Source organism: Neofelis nebulosa, chromosome 10 (genome assembly GCF_028018385.1).
Source record: "Neofelis nebulosa isolate mNeoNeb1 chromosome 10, mNeoNeb1.pri, whole genome shotgun sequence".
Taxonomy (NCBI): domain Eukaryota; kingdom Metazoa; phylum Chordata; class Mammalia; order Carnivora; family Felidae; genus Neofelis; species Neofelis nebulosa.
The window spans coordinates 113,068,018-113,085,108 of record NC_080791.1 but is presented as its reverse complement, the minus strand read 5'-3'; the positions used below and the strand labels follow the sequence as shown (position 1 = coordinate 113,085,108).

The 17,091-nt window shown below is 63.7% G+C and overlaps 2 protein-coding genes across 4 annotated transcripts in view; one reads left to right on the top strand and one right to left on the bottom strand.

The window, feature by feature from the left end:
* Window positions 1-1,342: 1,342 nt before the first annotated feature.
* On the top strand, window positions 1,343-2,278 carry LOC131486711 (mas-related G-protein coupled receptor member X2-like). Its single transcript, XM_058686590.1, has one exon. The coding sequence runs from the start codon at window positions 1,343-1,345 to the stop codon at window positions 2,276-2,278; it is 936 nt and encodes a 311-aa protein (XP_058542573.1).
* A 2,577-nt stretch (window positions 2,279-4,855) lies between these two features.
* The window catches only part of NADSYN1 (NAD synthetase 1), a 35,161-nt gene continuing 22,925 nt past the window's right edge, over window positions 4,856-17,091 (bottom strand). For 2 of the 3 annotated variants that reach the window (XM_058689992.1, XM_058689993.1), the window contains exons 17-21: window positions 10,593-10,724; window positions 10,075-10,144; window positions 6,819-6,947; window positions 6,181-6,357; window positions 4,856-5,060 (exon numbers count right to left, since the gene is read on the bottom strand). In XM_058689992.1, the coding sequence (XP_058545975.1) occupies window positions 5,010-5,060; window positions 6,181-6,357; window positions 6,819-6,947; window positions 10,075-10,144; window positions 10,593-10,724 (559 nt within the window). In that variant the 3' untranslated portion in view covers window positions 4,856-5,009. Of the gene's footprint in view, window positions 5,061-6,180; window positions 6,358-6,818; window positions 6,948-10,074; window positions 10,145-10,592; window positions 10,725-17,091 lie in introns of those variants that run through there. The other variant, XM_058689994.1, reaches the window with a different exon arrangement.

The following is a 17,091-nucleotide window of genomic DNA, read 5'->3' as shown; positions in this document are numbered from 1 at the left end:
AGCGGCTGATGGGTCACCGTGGGCATCCCGACTGCCCCGCGGTGAGTTCCCGCCGCGTGCAGCCGCCTCGAACAGCACACACGTGCCACGCGGCGGTTCCGGAGGCCCCAGGTCCTCGGCGGGTCTCACGGGCTTTGCCCCCGCGAGGCCCACATTCCTTCGGGAGGCTCCAGGGGGCCATCTGCTCCCTGACGTCTCTCGGCTTCCGGAGGCCACTGGCGTCCCCGGTCTCACAGTCCCTGCCGCCGTCTCCAGAGCCCGCAACACGGCCTCCTGACCCCGGCTTCCACGGTGCCACCCTCTCTGACGCTCCTCTTCTGCCTCCGTCCTAGAAGGACTTGTGGCTGCCCTGGGGGCCCGCCTGGATGGCCCAGGACCGCCGCCCTACTTGAAGGCCAGTGGATCAGCCCCCTTCCTTCTCTGTTGCCAACCTAACCTAGTCCCAGGCTCTGGGGATCGGGACGCGGGCGTCTCTGGGGGGAGCCGTTTTCTGTCCCCCACAGCTCCGGGGACACTAAAACTCACCGCCTTTGGGGCCCGCAGAGCATTTTCGCGTGGCTGTCTGCCTTTCTGGGGCCCTGAGGCAGAGGCGGTGCGTGAGACCCCCTAGGGGCTCGGGCATGGCTCCCACTGCCGACGACGGTGCGTGCGGGCCGCCCAGCTGGCCGCGCGGACCGAAGCGGCCCCGCCCACGTCCTCTCCCTCAAACCCCCAAGTGCTGGGCACGAACCGGCCATGCCGAGCGCTCTGCCCCCGGGCCTCTGGCCCTTCCTCCAGCGGTTTCTCTGCCTCACGCATCCCCCCCCCCCTTCTTGAAAACCGCTACAGTGTCCTCAAGTGGTCGCCCCTTCTTGCTCCCCAGTGAGTGCTTGGGCCCTTATCACACTGTCCCGTGAATGGTCGTTACCCGAGGTTCCTTGAGGGCAGATTCCAGGTTCCCCCAACTCCCTCTGCCCCCGCCCCTGCCCCTGCATTCTGCTTGGAGCCTGACCCGGAGGGGACATCCAGCAAATCGGTTTCCCGGAGGCAGAAATCAAAGAGGGGCGCACGCTGATGCTCAAGGGGCCGAGCCCATGGGGGTGAAGCCGAGAGCCTGTCCCGTCCGGGTCTAGGGGGAGCCGGGGACAGCTGGACATTTGTGGCTGGGGCTGTGTGTGTTGGGGGGGGGCGGATAGAGGGAAGGGGAAGCAGAGACAAGGGGACGGAAGGCCTGGGTGGGGGAGCAGGGCACTTCCTCACGTGCCTGAGACTCTGCATTTCCGTCTTTGCCAGCCCAGGAGCGCCCAGAGCCCGCCGGTCAGGGGAGCACGGCAGGACCCTCCTGAGCCCCGGCCTCCCCAGCATGGACCACTACTGCGAGGCCGTCAACCGTTCCAGCGATGACACCACAGGGATGTCTCCGGGGGCGCGGATGACTGGCCAGGTGCTCCTCCGGTCCATCACGGTGGTCGTGGCCCTCTGCGGGCCGGTGGGAAACGGGGCCGTGATGTGGCTCATCCGCGCGTCCGTCAGGAGAAACGCCTTCTCAGTCTACAACCCCAGTCTCGCCGTGGCGGCTCTCATGCATCTGTGCTTGCAGATCGCGTTCTGCGCACGCCACGTCCCGAAGCCCTTCCTCCACCGCTGCTTTCATGTTCCAGGCACCCTTATGGTCCTCAGGTTCTCGTCCTACTTCACTGGCCTGGGTGTCATGACCGCCATCAGCCTCCAGCGACGCCTGTCCGTCCTCTTCCCTACTTGGTACCGGTGCCACTGCCCCAGGCACCTGTCGGCCGGCGTGAGCGCCCTCCTCTGGCTTCCGACCTTTCTGATGAACATTCTGAGAGGCCACGCCTGCGGCCAGCCGTCCAGCCCGGCCACTCGCTTCTGCCCTGCGCTTGTGGCCATCACGGACGCGTGGGTCGTCGTCCTCTTTGTCGCCATGGGCACATCCGGCCTGCTGCTACTCCGCCAAGTCCGCGACAGCGCCCGCCTTCGCCTGCCCAGAAGGCTCTACCTGGTTGTCCTGCTGACCGCCCTGGTCTTCTTTCTGTGCGGCGTGCCCCTCAGCGTCATCAGGTTCCTGATGTGGAAAGTGGAAAGCCAGGCTCTCAATGACGTCAGCGTCCTCCTGTCTTGCGTCAACAGCACTGCGAACCCTGCCGTTTACTTCTTCATCGTTGGCCTTCGGGGGCGGCCGCCGAAGGCACCCCTCGCGGGGGTCTCTGGAGGACCCCAGGGGGAGAGACAGAGCCCGGGAGAGGCGCCGGCCCCGCCCAACAGAGAGGGCGGCCCCTGATGGGCGGCGATGCCCTGGTGGGAGCCACGCCTCCCCGGCAGCAGGAAGGAGAGCCCCCGGGTCAAGCCCCGGCGGGCCGAGTCCTGCGACAGCCTCCCCTTTATGGGAAAACCGAGGACAGACTGCCAGAGCAGACTCCCCGCGTGAAAAGGCACATCTTCGGGCCCTTTGCAGCCCGCTGCCAAGGTGACCTTCCGAAGTGTGTCGAGGGGGCTGATGGAGTCACGCCTGGCCACGGCAGACAGTCGCTGCTTCCAGGCTTTGCCTGACCGCGACAGTACTGGAAGTTTTCAGCTTTGCACAAGTAACGCCGCTAAAATTCTTCCGGGCGCGGGTCGGTCCTTTGCAGATGGCGTGCCCTTGTCCTTCGTCCATTTTTCTGGCATGTTCTAGGGCCTCATGACACTTTTTCTTCCCAGACCTCTGAGGGATTCACCCTGCTGGATGCAATGTCTTCCCAAACTCTACTTTGGTCTTTAGAATTCCACTAAAACGAATCTTAGTGGACCGAGTTCTGCCTGGATGGGCCACACAAGGCCGGTCCTGGGCTTGGCTGCTTCAATAAACCCTTGGTGCCGGGAGACTTGTGTCTTCATGAGGTCCCTTACATCCCTTTTGTTGTCGAGGGACACGTTTGGCCAAGGCTTCAGGACCTTCTGGCGGCAAGAAAGGCTCCAGGGGCTCGTGGTTCTTAGGAGCGTCCCCGGGCCGTGAGGAGTCTCCTGAGATCCTGGGTGGGCCCTGTCTGAGGTGAGGTCTCATCTTCTCTAGGAAGCAGGCTGGGTCTGGTCTGTGATGGGGCTGAAGAAAGCCAGCATCCCTCAGACACGGGCTTTTGGCTGCCGAGAGGGACCGCCAGCTTCTCATTAGCTGAGCTCTGGTGACCAGCCTATAACTGGGGGGGGGGGGGGTGTCACTACCCTATAACTGGGGGGACACGACCCTGCCTCTGGGGGGACATGACCCTGTAACTGGGGGACGCCACCCCGTAACTGCAAGGACACTGTGACTGGGCCCGAGGATGTTCCATGGTGTGCCGTCCCCTCCCCAGGGAGTCAGCAAGGTGCCAGTCCCGCCCGCGACACCTGTGGGGTGACAAGGCCCAAACTAAGGGTGTCACCCTTGGTAGCCGTCCTCTCAGAGGGTGATGCTGTGACGTGAGGGTCCCTGCCTCAGCTGCTGACCCCACGCTCACATCTCCTGAGTCCCATCTGTCCCCACCCCCACGGGCCAAAAGCGCCCGCTCACCAGCTGTGCCGGAAACTAGTCCCAGGCGAGGGCGACACCCACCGGTGCACGGAGGCCACGTCGGTGCCAAGAACAGCGTTACCGGCGGGTGTTTGTTTCTGGATCCTCCCAGGTGGGGGGAGGACCGAGCTCTCCCCGGAGACAAAACTGCCTCTCTGCTTTAGGAGAGTCACCTTAATGGTGTCTCGTTATCACCAGGCGCCAATCTCTCCCGGTTCTGGGGCCAGGGTGCTGGTTGGCGCGAGGGGCTCTCCGCTCATGAGCCGATCACCTGCCGGAGGCCCCGCCTGCTAACGCCATCGCCTTGGAGGCTAGGACTTCAACATATGGATTTAAGGGGACTCAGACACTCAGAGCGGGGTTTGGGGTCTCCAAGGCCAAGGCTTCTGGGGAATACCGATCAGATCACGAGCAGTAAACGGCTTTGCCTCGCTGTGTGAAAGGTCGTCTGTATGTTGGCTTACGTCACGAGATAAAGGGCCTCTGGGGGGTGGGGAGGAGTGGCTGTTTTGCTCCTCGGTCTGCAGGGGTCCTGGATTCCAGGCATGGACACCGTCTCACGGTGGCGGCCTTGGGAAAGGGGAGAAATGTGTCACCCCCCCTGCTGGGGCCCACACCTTCAGTGCAGCCTGATTAATATTTAGCGGCCTCGCTGTCACTGTGGGAAGGTGAGGGGAAGGCCCACCCACAGGCTTCGTGGGCCCAGAGCCCGTGGCAGCAGCCCAGGAAAGGTCCCCTTAGAAGGAGGTGAGGACACAGCCATCGGAGCCCAGGAGGGGGAGGTACGGGAGGGGCGTGTGCTGTTTGGGAGTCTCCATTCATTCTTCCTGCTTCTGTAACACCTCCTGGTCCTCTGGCGGGGGGGACCCTGGTGCTTTAACTAACTGGTTCAGGGATGGGCACCTGACCCAACCGAGCAAATTTCCTGCTGGATTCAAACATGGGAGCTTGTGAGGCTGGGGCCAAAGCACCCTGATGTGCGGCATGAAGGAAGCCCGCGGAGGCAGAGAGGAGCCGAGCGGGGCAGCGGGGAGGAGAGAACCAAGTTCTAAGGACACGTGCACACCCTGGATCCAGCCAGACCTGAAGCCGTCCCAAGCCCTGCGCTGCTCTGCACGTTAACCGAAAAATTCCTTTCCTTGCTAACGAGTTTCTTTTCCCGGGTAAGGCTTTGGGCAGGGGCAGACCAGCACAGACCCCAAGCTGCCTCTGCCCCCTCCCGGGTGGTGTGGGGCCCCTCCCAGCCGGGCTTCGCTCGGCACCAGGGAGGCTGTGGAACTGAGGGGGGCCCAGGACAGGACCCTCACCCCACAAGGTAACGGACTCAGGTCCCAGAAATCACACGCTCTTTATTTGAGTCTTTTTTAAGGAACCAGAGCAAGATCCCGCCCCTCTCGAGGCGTGGAGGGAGACGCTGGCACACCGCTCTGGGCGCACCGTCACCGGCGAGGTGGAAGCCTTGGGCGGGGTGGGGGGGGGGGCGTCAGTCCACGCCATCCAGGTCCTGACAGCCTCTGCTCTCGAGCCGCAGCACCTAGATGGAGAAGCCACACGCACGTCCACGGCTGGACGCTAACAACCACGCTGTGGAACACGCCGGTTCACACCCAGCTAGGGGGGCCGTCGCGGGACTGGACGAGCAGCTGCGAGGCAGTCCCCGCGATGTGCAAAGACGTGGGAAGGGTGCAGAGCACGTGCACTGGACAAGTCTCGCAGGACGCGCCTCAGCGCATCGCGGGGGTCCCTGCCGGACGAGGACACCATGGAGAATTGCATCTGCCCACACGCGTCCTCGGAGGGGTCTACGTTGGCCCGTTACTTGGCTGCACGGCCTCCAAACCCCATTCCTGATCTGGGGGACCCCACCACTGAGTGCCCCCGGGGGAGCCAAGCCCCGCCTCCCCCAATTCCTCGTCTGGAGGCTGGGCTGTCCCGGGCAGGATGCCGGCAGCGTCCCCGCACTCTGCCCGCTAGATGCCAGTGGCACAGAACCCACCCCAGGCACGACAAGCAGAAATGTCTGCAGCCAAGGCCCGCTGTCCCTGGGGTGACCCCTCGCCCGCGGCCCGGACGTGCAGTGCGACCCGGGGTCCACCCTCCAGATACGTCATCTGCAGGGGCGCCTGCCTCGGCCACCCGGTACACAGCGCGTCCTCCCAGCCCGCCGCGTTCTCTGGCTCAACACCGTATCATCACCACATCGTGTCCTGTGCGTCCGAGGGCTCCCTGCTGGCCGCCTGCCCCTCGGGCCGTTACTACCTGTGCCCGAAGTGCCCTTGGCCCTGCTCCCGTGCTTGGCCTTGGAGAGGAGAAGGCGGGAAGGGCCCACGCTTGCTTTTACACTTTGTTTTACTAATCCTTCCTCGCTCCATCAATTAACCAGAGACAGAAAGGAAGGGCAGAGTGGTTTCAGAAGGCGTGAAACCGTGTGGACCCTTGAGTCGTCCGCGAGGGGCGGCAACTGGCCCCAGGTGCCCACGGCTACTCACGCGAGGGACGCAGCACCAGGCACAGCGCCCGCCGACCCGAAACGTACCTGCGCTTTGCGGACGCCAGGGCCGCAAAAAGCGCGGCCGCGAACGCAAAGCAGCAGCGAGCCGGCGTTCCCCCCGCAGCTGTGGCTCGCGGAGAAGCCCCTTCGTCGCCCGACGCACCTGGGCCTCTATGCACCGGAACTGCCAGGGCCAGCTGGTGTTGTAGAGAAACGGCCGCAGGTCGAACCTGTTGTCGTCGGGGCTGTAGCTTTCCGCGTGGTACGCGGGTGTGAGCGTGGTCATTTTGTGCCTGTTCGTGGAGTACTTGCAGAAAAACCACCTCACCTTGTCAGCCACCTGGTAGGCAAGGAACACGCGGACCCTCGAGCTCGCGAGGCTGCGAAGGCCCGGGGCCCTCAGCCGCGTCACGCCACAAGGCGCAAGCTGATGGCTCCAGGGGACCCTCCCCCCGCCCCCGGGGGCAGCGGATGAGCACGGGTGGCTGAGCTGTAACGTGTCGGCTCCCGACTCTAGCGCCCCCGGACGCGGGGTCAGGAGACCCCGGCAGGGGCCCGGGAAGATACACCGCACGAGGCTTCCAGGCAGTTCCGTGGGAACCGCCGCATGAGACCCAACGGGCCTGACTGCGGGCGGGACAGCGGGCAGGGGCGTCGGGCCCTGCTCAGGGTAAGAGACAACTGGGGGTTGTCAGAGGGCTACCCCTGGAGGCCACGCTGCGCTGACTCACTCCCGCCAAACGGTCCCTGCGCGGGGACCGTCCTGCCGGCTTCGCTCCGTGGGACGTGCCCACGGTGTACCTGCCGCGGGGAACACACGTCTTTCCACAGGCTGACGAGCTTGCAGAACATGCCGTAGGGCCCGGTCTTGGCGACCTTCCGGAGTCTGCCGTAGACGGACAGGTCCGCGTACGTCATGCCCATGTCTTCCTGCGGAGGAAGGGGAGAGCACCGCTGGGCCCGCGGCACCGGACGCCCGGGGGGAGGGACGTGGCCCCAAAGGCCAGGGGCGGACGCGGGGGCTCGCTCCCCCTCACCGCCAGCGACACAGCGGGCCTTCGGAAGAAAAGATCCAGACCGGGTTTTGGGGGCTGGGAGGGCTGGGAGGGCCGGGAGAGCGGCCCCGGCTGCAGACCTGTGCGCGTTCTAGGCCCCGGGGGCGGCACACTGGGTGCGTATTTGGGGAAATGGGTCTGTGCGGATGCAGCGAAGCGAAGGAGGCCGCGGCGAGATGGCCCCGGACGTGGGGCTGGAACAACGCTCGCGGAGGAGAAGCTGTGTGAGGATTAAGGCGGAGGCTGGGGCGACGCGACGCGGCCCGGGAAGCGGGACCGAGAGGCCGGCCCGGCCCCCAGAGCCTCGGGGCGAGCACGGCTCTGCCGACACCGACACGTGCTGCCTCTGTGTACGCCGTCCGCCCGCGGCATGTGGTTGCGGCGGCCCTGGGGGGTGAGGCCAGGACCCACGCCAGGCCCGACCCCCCCCCCCAGGCCCCAGGGCGCCCCACGAGGGCCAGCCCCACACCGAGGCTCACACAAGCCAGCACTTCCCAGGTCCCCTGACGCTGGCGTTTCGTGGCACAGCGGGACAGCCTCCCCTCCGACCGGGGCCCGCAGGACCCAGGACCAGGCCCTCCCTCCTGCTCCCCACTGCCCACCCTGGCCTTCCCTCGGGCCTTAGCTCCAACGCCACCTCCTTGGGGAAGCCTGTCCTGACCCCTTCCGAGGGACACCGCCACCATCGGGTCACCGGGGTCGACGGCAGCACTGGGACCACCGGGGGCCATCATGGTCACTTCCCGCTTGTCTGTCCCAGGGACTCACACAAATGGCCACGTGCCGCCGGTTCACCACCAAGTCCCAGTGCTTAGCGGGTCTTTGCCGTGGACTTCTTTTACCGCTCTCTTTGGCGGGAGAGGAATATTTGCCGGCAATGACATTTTAATTCCTTAAATTCAACCGTGATCATTGGAGACTTTAATTCCTCACTTTCCATAACGTACAAAACTAGACAAAGAAACCACCAAGGAGGTGATAACTTGAACGCTGGAAATCAACTAGACCTAAAAGACATCTCCGGAACATTCCGCCCAAAAACCACAGAGCACACGTTCTCCTCGAGGCACATGGAACATTCTCCAGGACAGACCAAATGCCAGGCCGGAAAACTGGCCTCGATGAATTTTAAAACACTGAATCGCCCAAAGTATGCTCTCCAACCGGAAAGGAAGAGAATTGCACATTCGGTAACAGAAAGAAACTTTGGAAACTCACAAATAGGCGGGAATTAAACCACACACGCTCGAGTAAACAGGGGGCGAGAGAAGAAATCATGAGGAAAACTAGGAAATACTTGGGGATGAAAGAAAATGATGTGGCTGGACTTACACAACACAGAAGGGCAGCAGTGAGGGAGGAGTTTATAGTCGTAAACACCTGCATTCAGAAGGAAAAAGATCTCGGGGTGCCTGGGGGCTCAGTTGGTTAAGTGTCCCACTCTTGATCTCGGCTCAGGTCATGATCTCACGGTTTGTGGGATTGAGCCCCACATCGGTCGGACTCTGTGTTGACAGCTCGGAGCCTGCCTGGGATTCTCTCTCTCCCCCTCTCTCTGCTCCTCCCCTGCTCTGTCTCTCAAAATAAACATTTTTAAAGAAAGAAAGAAAGAAAGAAAGGAAGGAAGGAAGGAAGGAAGGAAGAAAGAAAGAAAGAAAGAAAGAAAGAAAGAAAGAAAGACAGGAGAGAGAGAAGGATCTCAAATCAGTGACCTAACCTTCTGCCTTCTGACAACACGTGGGAGGAGGCACACGCCAAGCCTCGAGCACGTGGACAGAGGGGACGTACGGACTGGAGGGGAGACCAGTGAGACTGAGACAGAAAGGCAGTGCGGAAAGTCATTCCCGAACACTGGCAATGAGCCACCCAATGATCAAATTAGGAAAACAATTCCATTTACGATAGAATGAGGAAAATAAAATACCTGGAAATAAATTTTTTAATGTTTGTTTTTGAGAGAGACAGAGCATGAACAGGGGAGGGGCAGAGAGAGAGGGAGACACAGAATCTGAAACAGGCTCCAGGCTCCGAGCTGTCAGCACAGAGCCCGACGCGGGGCTCGAACCCACAAACCGCGAGATCGTGACCTGAGCCGAAGTCGGCCGCTGAACCGACTGGGCTCCCAGGCCCACTTAACGCTTACACTCTGAGAACAACAAAATGTCGCTGACGGACACGGACACCCTGGGCAAACAGGACACCCCCGTTCGAGCCTCAGAAGGCCTAATGTGGTCACAGAGCCAACGGCCACCAAACGCAGCTACGGATTCAACACAACTGCCACAGAAGCCAAGCTGCGGGCGTGGCAGAAAATGACTCCACGTTCATACAGAAACTCAAAGGGCCCAGAAGAGCCAGAATCATGCCGAAAAAGAGGAGCGCCGTCGGAGGACTCACGCTTCCCCGTGTCACAGCTCACTGCAAAGCCGGGTGGCACCGGGACAGGGACGGGCGCTCACGGCACAACGGAGCCCGGAAGCACCTCTCCACGCCACGGGCACCGGACAGTCAGTGGGAGAGACGTCCGTCTGTCCGCACGCACGAGGCTGCAGCCGGGTCCCCTCCGCACCACACGCGGCGAAGTCTGCCGGGTCGCAGACTTGAATACGAGAGCTGAAACCACAAACTCTTGGAAGAAGAGGCAAAGTCGATCTTCGTGACGAAGGAGCCGGCAGCGACAGGAGGAAGAGCGCGGCCCCGACCAGCCCCGATGGCTCGCGGGCCGGCCCGGACAGAGGGGTCCGGAGTGCTTCTTTCGAGGTGGCGCCCCCGCCACCCGCAAGGGACCTGCCCCTCTCACCCCCCGTCCCGGGTGTCGGCCTCGAGGAGCCCGAGTCAAACGAACGTCAAAGGACCGGCAGCGGGCGCGGGGCTCCCCGGCCAGGAGCCTGGAGATGGGAGAGGGGTCCCCGGCACAAAGGAAGCGGCAGAGGCGCCCGGCGGACACGAGAAAGCGGGGACACGGGGAGGGAGCGTGGTGACCGAGCCACCACTGCCACTACCTCGTCCGTCTGGGACACCCGTCCGTCGGCCAAAGGCTCCAGCTCTGCGGTGGCCGGTGCTGCCAGGATGCTGCGGCCAAGACATACAGACGTCAGGCCCGACGGCCGCCTGGGCACCCGTGAGCCCCGTGGGAAAGCCCCGCACCGCTGTCCCCGGGGCTGCGCTTGCCCGGGGAGAGGGCTGTGGATGCCGGGGGGGGCTCCACGCCCCGGGGCGGGGGCGGACAGCGGGAGCCCCCACACGGGGCTGCTCCGCCGAGCGCCCTGCACGTGGGGACGGGTCATGCTTTCTTGTGGGGCTGGCCTGGGTGCCGCAGGGTGCCCGGGAACATCTAGCCGCCGGGATCCCCAAAATGGTCTCCAGACGCCGCCCCACGGCCAGAAGGCGCCGAAGGCGCCGGCCTGGCCGCGGGACCCCAGGTGCCCGCTGAGGGCAGGGCTGTTGTGGTCAGGCAGCAGGGAGGCGTGGGAGGGGGCTGTGCCGGGCGCGGAGGGCCCGTCTGGAGGGTGGCACTCACCCCTGCAGGGCGGGAAGCTGGAAGTGCTCGAGGCAGAAGTGGACGAAGGCCCTGAGGTCCGTCTTGCTGATGCCGCCTATGGGGTTGATGTCCGCGCTGGAGCAGTCGTACTTGGTCAGGTAGCCGAGGAGGCTGCGGGGACAGAGCACACGGCGTCCACGCGGCTGAGCCGAGGCGCTGCGCGTCCCGCCTGGGGTCCGGTCCTGGGCAAACACGCCAGGAGCCAGAGCTCGGCGGGCTGGAAGGTCTCGGAGGAGGGTGGCCTGCTGCAGCGGTCGGTCCACAAAGGGCAGAGGGCGGCAGGCGACCGGGGGAGGCACTCGAGCCGCCCGGGAAAGCATCGGGGCCAGGAGACCGATTCGGGAATGGCCAGCATCCAGCCGGGAGCGGCGCGTCTGGAGGGCGGGGCCGGGGCCGGCGGGACATGGGACCGAGGGGTGAGGTCCTTAGGAGGGAGGGCCCCCTCCACACCTGTCAGCACCCCTCCCAGATACCCCTGCGGCGGGCGGAAGACGGCCCCCAGTCACCCCGTCCTATACCCAGAACCCGAGAACGCGTGACCTGTGGGCAAAAAGGACTTTGCACAATGGAGTTGAGGCCCCTGAGGCGAGATCGTGCTGGTGTTTTCGAGAGAGGGCGAGCAAGCGAGTGCGTGTGAGGGGGGAGGAGCAGAGAGAGAGAGAGAGACAGGGACAGAGGGGATCCCAACCGGGCCCCGCTCTGTGCCATCACAGGGCCTGACGCGGGGCTCGATCCCACAAAGCGGGAGACCCTGATCTGAGCTGAGATCCAGGGTCGGATGCTTAACCGAAGGGGCCCCCCCGGCGCCCCTCGCGGGGAGGTTTTGACCTGGATTACCAGGTGGGCCCTGAACGAAGTCACGAACGTGCTGAGTGGTGTAGGAGGGAGGCAGGGGCCAGAGTCAGGGAGCCGCGAGCAGAGGGGGAAAGATGCAGGGAGGCTTCCCGCTGGCTTTGCGGGGGGGGGGGGGGGGGGGGGGGCGGCAGCCAAGCAGCTGGGCGCCTCCAGGAGCTGGAGACAGCAGGGAACGGATTCTCCCGCCAGCCTCCAGGGGGAACCAGCCCTCCCCACAACCCGAGGCCTGTTCTGGACGCTGTCATCGAGAGAGTCCGCTGTCATGGCGGCCGCGGGACACCCTCCCTCCACCGTGTTCTCTCGCCTGCCCTCTGGACGGTGGCAGGTTTCCGCTGGCTCCCCAGGCCCCCCCCCCCCCCCCCCCACCAAGGCCACTCCTCACCCTGCCCCTCGCGCCTGAACCTCCTGGTGGTGGCCTCTGAGGGTCCCGCCCCTGCCGGTGTTGCCAGGCACACACGTCAATGCTCCCAAGCACACGCTCAACACCAGCACAAGGACAGCCTCCCCCCCCCGCCGTCCGTCCTCCCCCTGGTCCTGTCCGTCCTCCCCCTGGTCCTGTCCGTCCTCCCCCGGTCCTGTCCCCCTGGTCCTGCCCGTCCTCCCCCTGGTCCTGCCGGCCTCCCCCTGGTCCTGTCCCCCTGGTCCTGCCCGTCCTCCCCCTGGTCCTGCCCGTCCTCCCCCTGGTCCTGCCGTCCTCCCCCTGGTCCTGCCCGTCCTCCCCCTGGTCCTGCCCGTCCTCCCCCTGGTCCTGCCCGTCCTCCCCCTGGTCCTGCCGGCCTCCCCCTGGTCCTGTCCATCCTCCCCCTGGTCCTGCCCATCCTCCCCAGTCCCGGGAGCACTTGGCCCCTCCAGCTTCCACCCACACAAGTGACCCTCTCCTGCTGTTCAGCTTCTCCTGACTCCTACCAAGGAGCGAGGCCTCAGGTGTGAGGCCCCCAGGGCACCAGAGAGGGACCGTTAAGTCCCTGGTGCTGCCCTGGGCGGGGCTCCCTTCCCTGCACCCCAGGGGTCCCTCTTACTGTGTGCCTCCCCCACTGCCTCGGGAGCTTGTCAGCAGCTCGGAGTCGGGGAGGGTCCGGAGGTGCGGTGCCCGGGGCGGCCAGGAGACCCACCCAGCAAGGCTCCGGCCTCGTCTCTCTCTTGGCATCGAAGTCCGGAAGGGAGGAGGGCACCCTGGGGGCGGGAGGGCCACGTTTACGCGTTAAACACGAGACAGGCTTCCGCCTGAGCTCCAGCCTGAGCGCGCGCACCGGTTGAGCTCAAGTGACAACTTTTCTGGGGAAGTCACTGCCGCGGACCGAACGTCCGTGTGCCCCCAGATCCACATGCCGAAGCCCCAACCCCCGTGTGACAGGCTCTGGAGGCGCGTCTTCAGCAGATCACGAAGGTTAACCGAGGACCCCAGGGCAGCCCAGGGCTGATGCCTCCAGGGCCGGGACAGCGAGGCCCCCGGCACTTTCGTCAACTCCAGCAGCCGACCCCTTCTGCTCCCATGAGCGTAAGCAAAGCCCAAAGTCCCCCACCTTCCCGCCCTCTCTTGGCCCACGTCCCCGTGCCCCGCAAACCGAAACCCTCGGGGCCACGTCCACTGCCCGCCGCTCCCTCTCGAGCCTTCACCGCCAGGTGCCGGCCCGGGTCCCTCCAGAAGCCGCCCCGGCCCTGCAGCCGGCCCCCGGGCCCCCCATGCCTGGTTGACAACCCCACCGGCCCCCAAACGGCCTCTCTGCCTGGCTCTGGGTGCCCCTTCCTCTCCCGCCAGCTGGCTCCTCCTCTTGGGTGGGACCCCCTGATCTGCAGCCCCCTCGCATCGGAACCCGGGGGACCCCGGACCCACTCCTCCTCTGTCAGCATTCAGTCCCACGGTGGCCCAGCTGGTCGTGTAGCTTTGATGGCATCTCACCAGCTGCACACTCCCGGGGCAGGGGTGTGTTTCACCCCTGGGTTTCTCCAGAACCCCGTGTAACTGCCCAGCACACACTTCCACACGGCTATCCGCAAAGCCGCATGCCCGACACTGGGCCTCGACCTCCCCACCCGGCTCTGCACCTGGACATCTGACCACACACACGCCCATCCCTTCGGCCGCTGGGTCGGCCTGGGCACCGCACCTGACCTGGTCCACCAGCAAAGCCCGTCGGTTCTCCCCCGATGGCAAGACAACCAGGGGCCAAGCCCGCGCGCCGTCCCCCAGCCCCACCCTGCCAGGCCGCCCTGCCAGGCGTGAGCTGCATGGGTGGGAGGAAGCAGACCGCGGACCCGCTGCACCGGTTGAAAAACCCTGCAGGGTCGTCCCACCTCGTTTAGGGAAAGGAAAAGTCCCTACAACCTGCGTGCCCCCCAGCGCACTCCCCGACTAGACCCCACGCAGAGACCGGCCACGGGGCTCACCTCCCGCAGCAGAAGGAGGTTTGCAGTCACACGGCTTCCCGCCTACTCTGGCCGTGGCAGGTGGTGGCGAGACCCCCACCCAGGGAAGCGGGGACCTACAGACGCGGGGGAGGGGCCCGTGGCACGCCCCCTTGTGGAGCCTTCTGGACTCACCGGCCCCTCCAGGACGGGCCGCCCTCTCTGCAAGGCTGTCCTGACCGCCTCTGGCGGCTCCTCCAGCCCTCCTCTGCGCTCATCACTGACCTCTGACCTGCCCCTGGCCATTCACGGCCCCGACCCGGCCCCAGCCTCCTGCTGTCGGTGACGGCGCCCCCAGACCTCAGAGCCTCCTGTCGGTCAGGCTCTGCGCAGACGCGCGTGAGCACAGCCGTCTCGGAAAGGCCTGCTTGTGGGGCGGGTGCTCGGCCGGCACCAGGGATCTGGGGTGCTCCCGCCATTCCCTACTGGAAACCGTGGCCGCGGTTTCTAAATTCCTGGTTCAAACACCGCTTTATGCTGAGCACTGCTCTCCTTCCGGGAGCCGAGGCTTGGTCCGCGCCAGGCACAGGGTGGCCGTGTGACCGGCCCCCAGGGCCAACGCTGGGCGCGGGGTCTCTGACAAGCTTCGCTGGCGGTGGGTGCTGCCCACGTGCCGTCACGCGTGTTGCCGGGGGTCGTGGCGGGGGGGGTCCACTGGGAGAGGATTCTGGAAGCCTGGGCCTGGTTTCCTCCATCCTCCGGCTGTAGTCGACCGCAGCCCCGGGTCCGCCCGATGCGGAGTCCCGTCTGCCAGCGGATCGCGGGACAGGGACGGCGGCTCGCTCCCGCCGCCGCCGCCGCCGCCGCCGCCTCCCCTTGGCGCTTCTCGGCTCCCCTGCCCCCCTCTCCCTGCCGGCTCTCCTGGCTCCCTGCCCCACACACGTGCGTGCGCAGCGGCACGGCCCCGCCTCCAGGGCGTCCCCGCTGCCGGGCCGCCCGCCTCGTCCCCGACCCGTCCCGCTCGTCACCAGCTCCCCTCAAACACCCAGCGCCTGCTGTGCGTCGCCGCTCGGCCGGTGACTCCGTTTCCTGCTTCACCGAGGACGGTCACGGCCCCGACCCCACGCCACCCAGGCCCGCGTCTGCGCCGTGCACTCTGCCGGACGCACCAGCTGGGCTCCCGATAAAGCCGGCCTCTCGCTTCGCCAGCTGCTCTCACCTCCTCGGGACACGGGGACGGCTCTCCAGCCGCGTCCCCCCTCCTGCGTCAGCAACACTGTTCCTCCCTGCCACACCTCTCTCGTCAGCTCTTGAGGAAACACCTTCCTTCCCGCCCCACTGGTCTTGCCAGCTACCGCCCTGCCCCTCCCCTCTCCTGTGGTGCACGCTTCTGGAAAGAACTGACTCCCGGTCCCTCATCCACTGCCCACTCTCCTCCAACCTGCCCCAGCTGGGATCCCGGCACCTCCTTCAGACAAGACAGGGCTTTTCAGAGAGACAACGACCACCCTCTGTCCCGGGGGGCTCTCACCACAGGACGTTTGCACACACCGTTATCCGGGCCGCATCTCCTCTCCTGGCTCCTGAGGCCTTTGGAAGCCAACTTCTCAGACAGGCCTTCCCTGGCCACCCCAGTAACAACCTCAACTCCCAAACTCTCCCTCTGCCTGCCCTGGTTTTTCTCTGTAGACTTTCCCCACCCTACACACACGAGTAAGTGTTGTTATCACCCGTCTCCTTCCACTAGAGTAAAACCACAGTTACTCTTCTGTTGTGTTCACAGCACCAAGAATGCCCAACACGTGGCGGACGTTCAACATCCCTTGAGGAACAGGCACACCGCAACGCAACAGACCCAAAGTTAGCTTAGAAGCGGTTAAGACACAGAATCAGAAACCACTTTGAAAAAGAACCAGCGTGACAGAGGGGACAGACCTGACGCTCTACCCCGGGATGCAGGCAACGGGGAGATTGTAGGTGGGGACGCTGCATGGGACAGTCGGCCCCACAAGTACAAGAAACACACACAATGGAAGAAACACCGTTGGAAGTAAAATACGAGAAAAGTTCCTGCAGCTGTAGACAGACTTCCAAATACCTCCCGGAAAGGGTCTGGCAGCGAAATGTGATGGGAAGAGACGAACACGAGAAGCAGGTGTCAGACAGAAGTGTTTACTTTCTAAACTGACATCCAGGAACACGTAACACCCGGAAACCCACTCCCACCCTGGAAAAAATCGTTGTTTTCTGCTAAAACACGAAATGCGATGGACAAGAGTTGTAACAGGGAAAACGGTACAACGATACAGTTACATAATAGATCACACTCTTCTTCAGAAGCAAACAAAACAGAACACACCCGTGTTGTCAACTACTCAGGCTCCGAATACGCACTAGCTGTCACATCTGTCCTGAGACATCATTTCCTTACAAAAGCACCAAAGGCAGCAGAAAAGCGACAAAAATTGACAAAATGTTCACAGGAATGGCGAGAATTTTCACCAGCCATAGGGTGCTAGCTCTAAATTGTCATAATTAGGAAGCAGGATCCAAAAGCCCAATATAATGTTTAACAGAAAACACACTTGCAGACAAGCAAGATATAGAAAGATTAAGACACTCATGCCATGGATAGAAAGACGGATGGATGGATGGAATGATGGATGGGTGAATGGATACATGCATGTATGTATGTATGGATGGATAGGTGGATAGATGGCTGGGTGAATGGACGTACGTATGGATAGATGGATGGACACATGGATGGATGGACGGATGAGTGGATGGATGGATGGATGGATGGGCGGGTGGGTGAGTAGACAGATAGATGGGTGGATAGGTGGACAAACGGATGGGTGAATGGATGTACATATGGATAGGTGGATGGATGGACGGATGAGTGAGTGGATGGACGGGTGGGTAGACAGATGGCGGGTGAGTGGATGGATGGAGGGACACATGGATGGATGGATGGATGGGTGGGTGGACAGATGGATAGATGGATGGGTGGATAGGCGGATGGGTGGGTGAGTGGATGGATGGATGGATGGATGGATGGACAGATGGATGGGTGGATAGGCGCACAGACGGATGGGTGAATGGATGTACATATGGATAGGTGGATGGATGGACGGATGAGTGAGTGGATGGATGGGTGGGTGGGTAGACGGACAGCGGGTGAGTGGATGGATGGAGGGACATATGGATGGATGGATGGGTGGGTGGGTGGACAGACAGATGGACAGGTGGATAGGTGGATAGACGGATGGGTGAATGG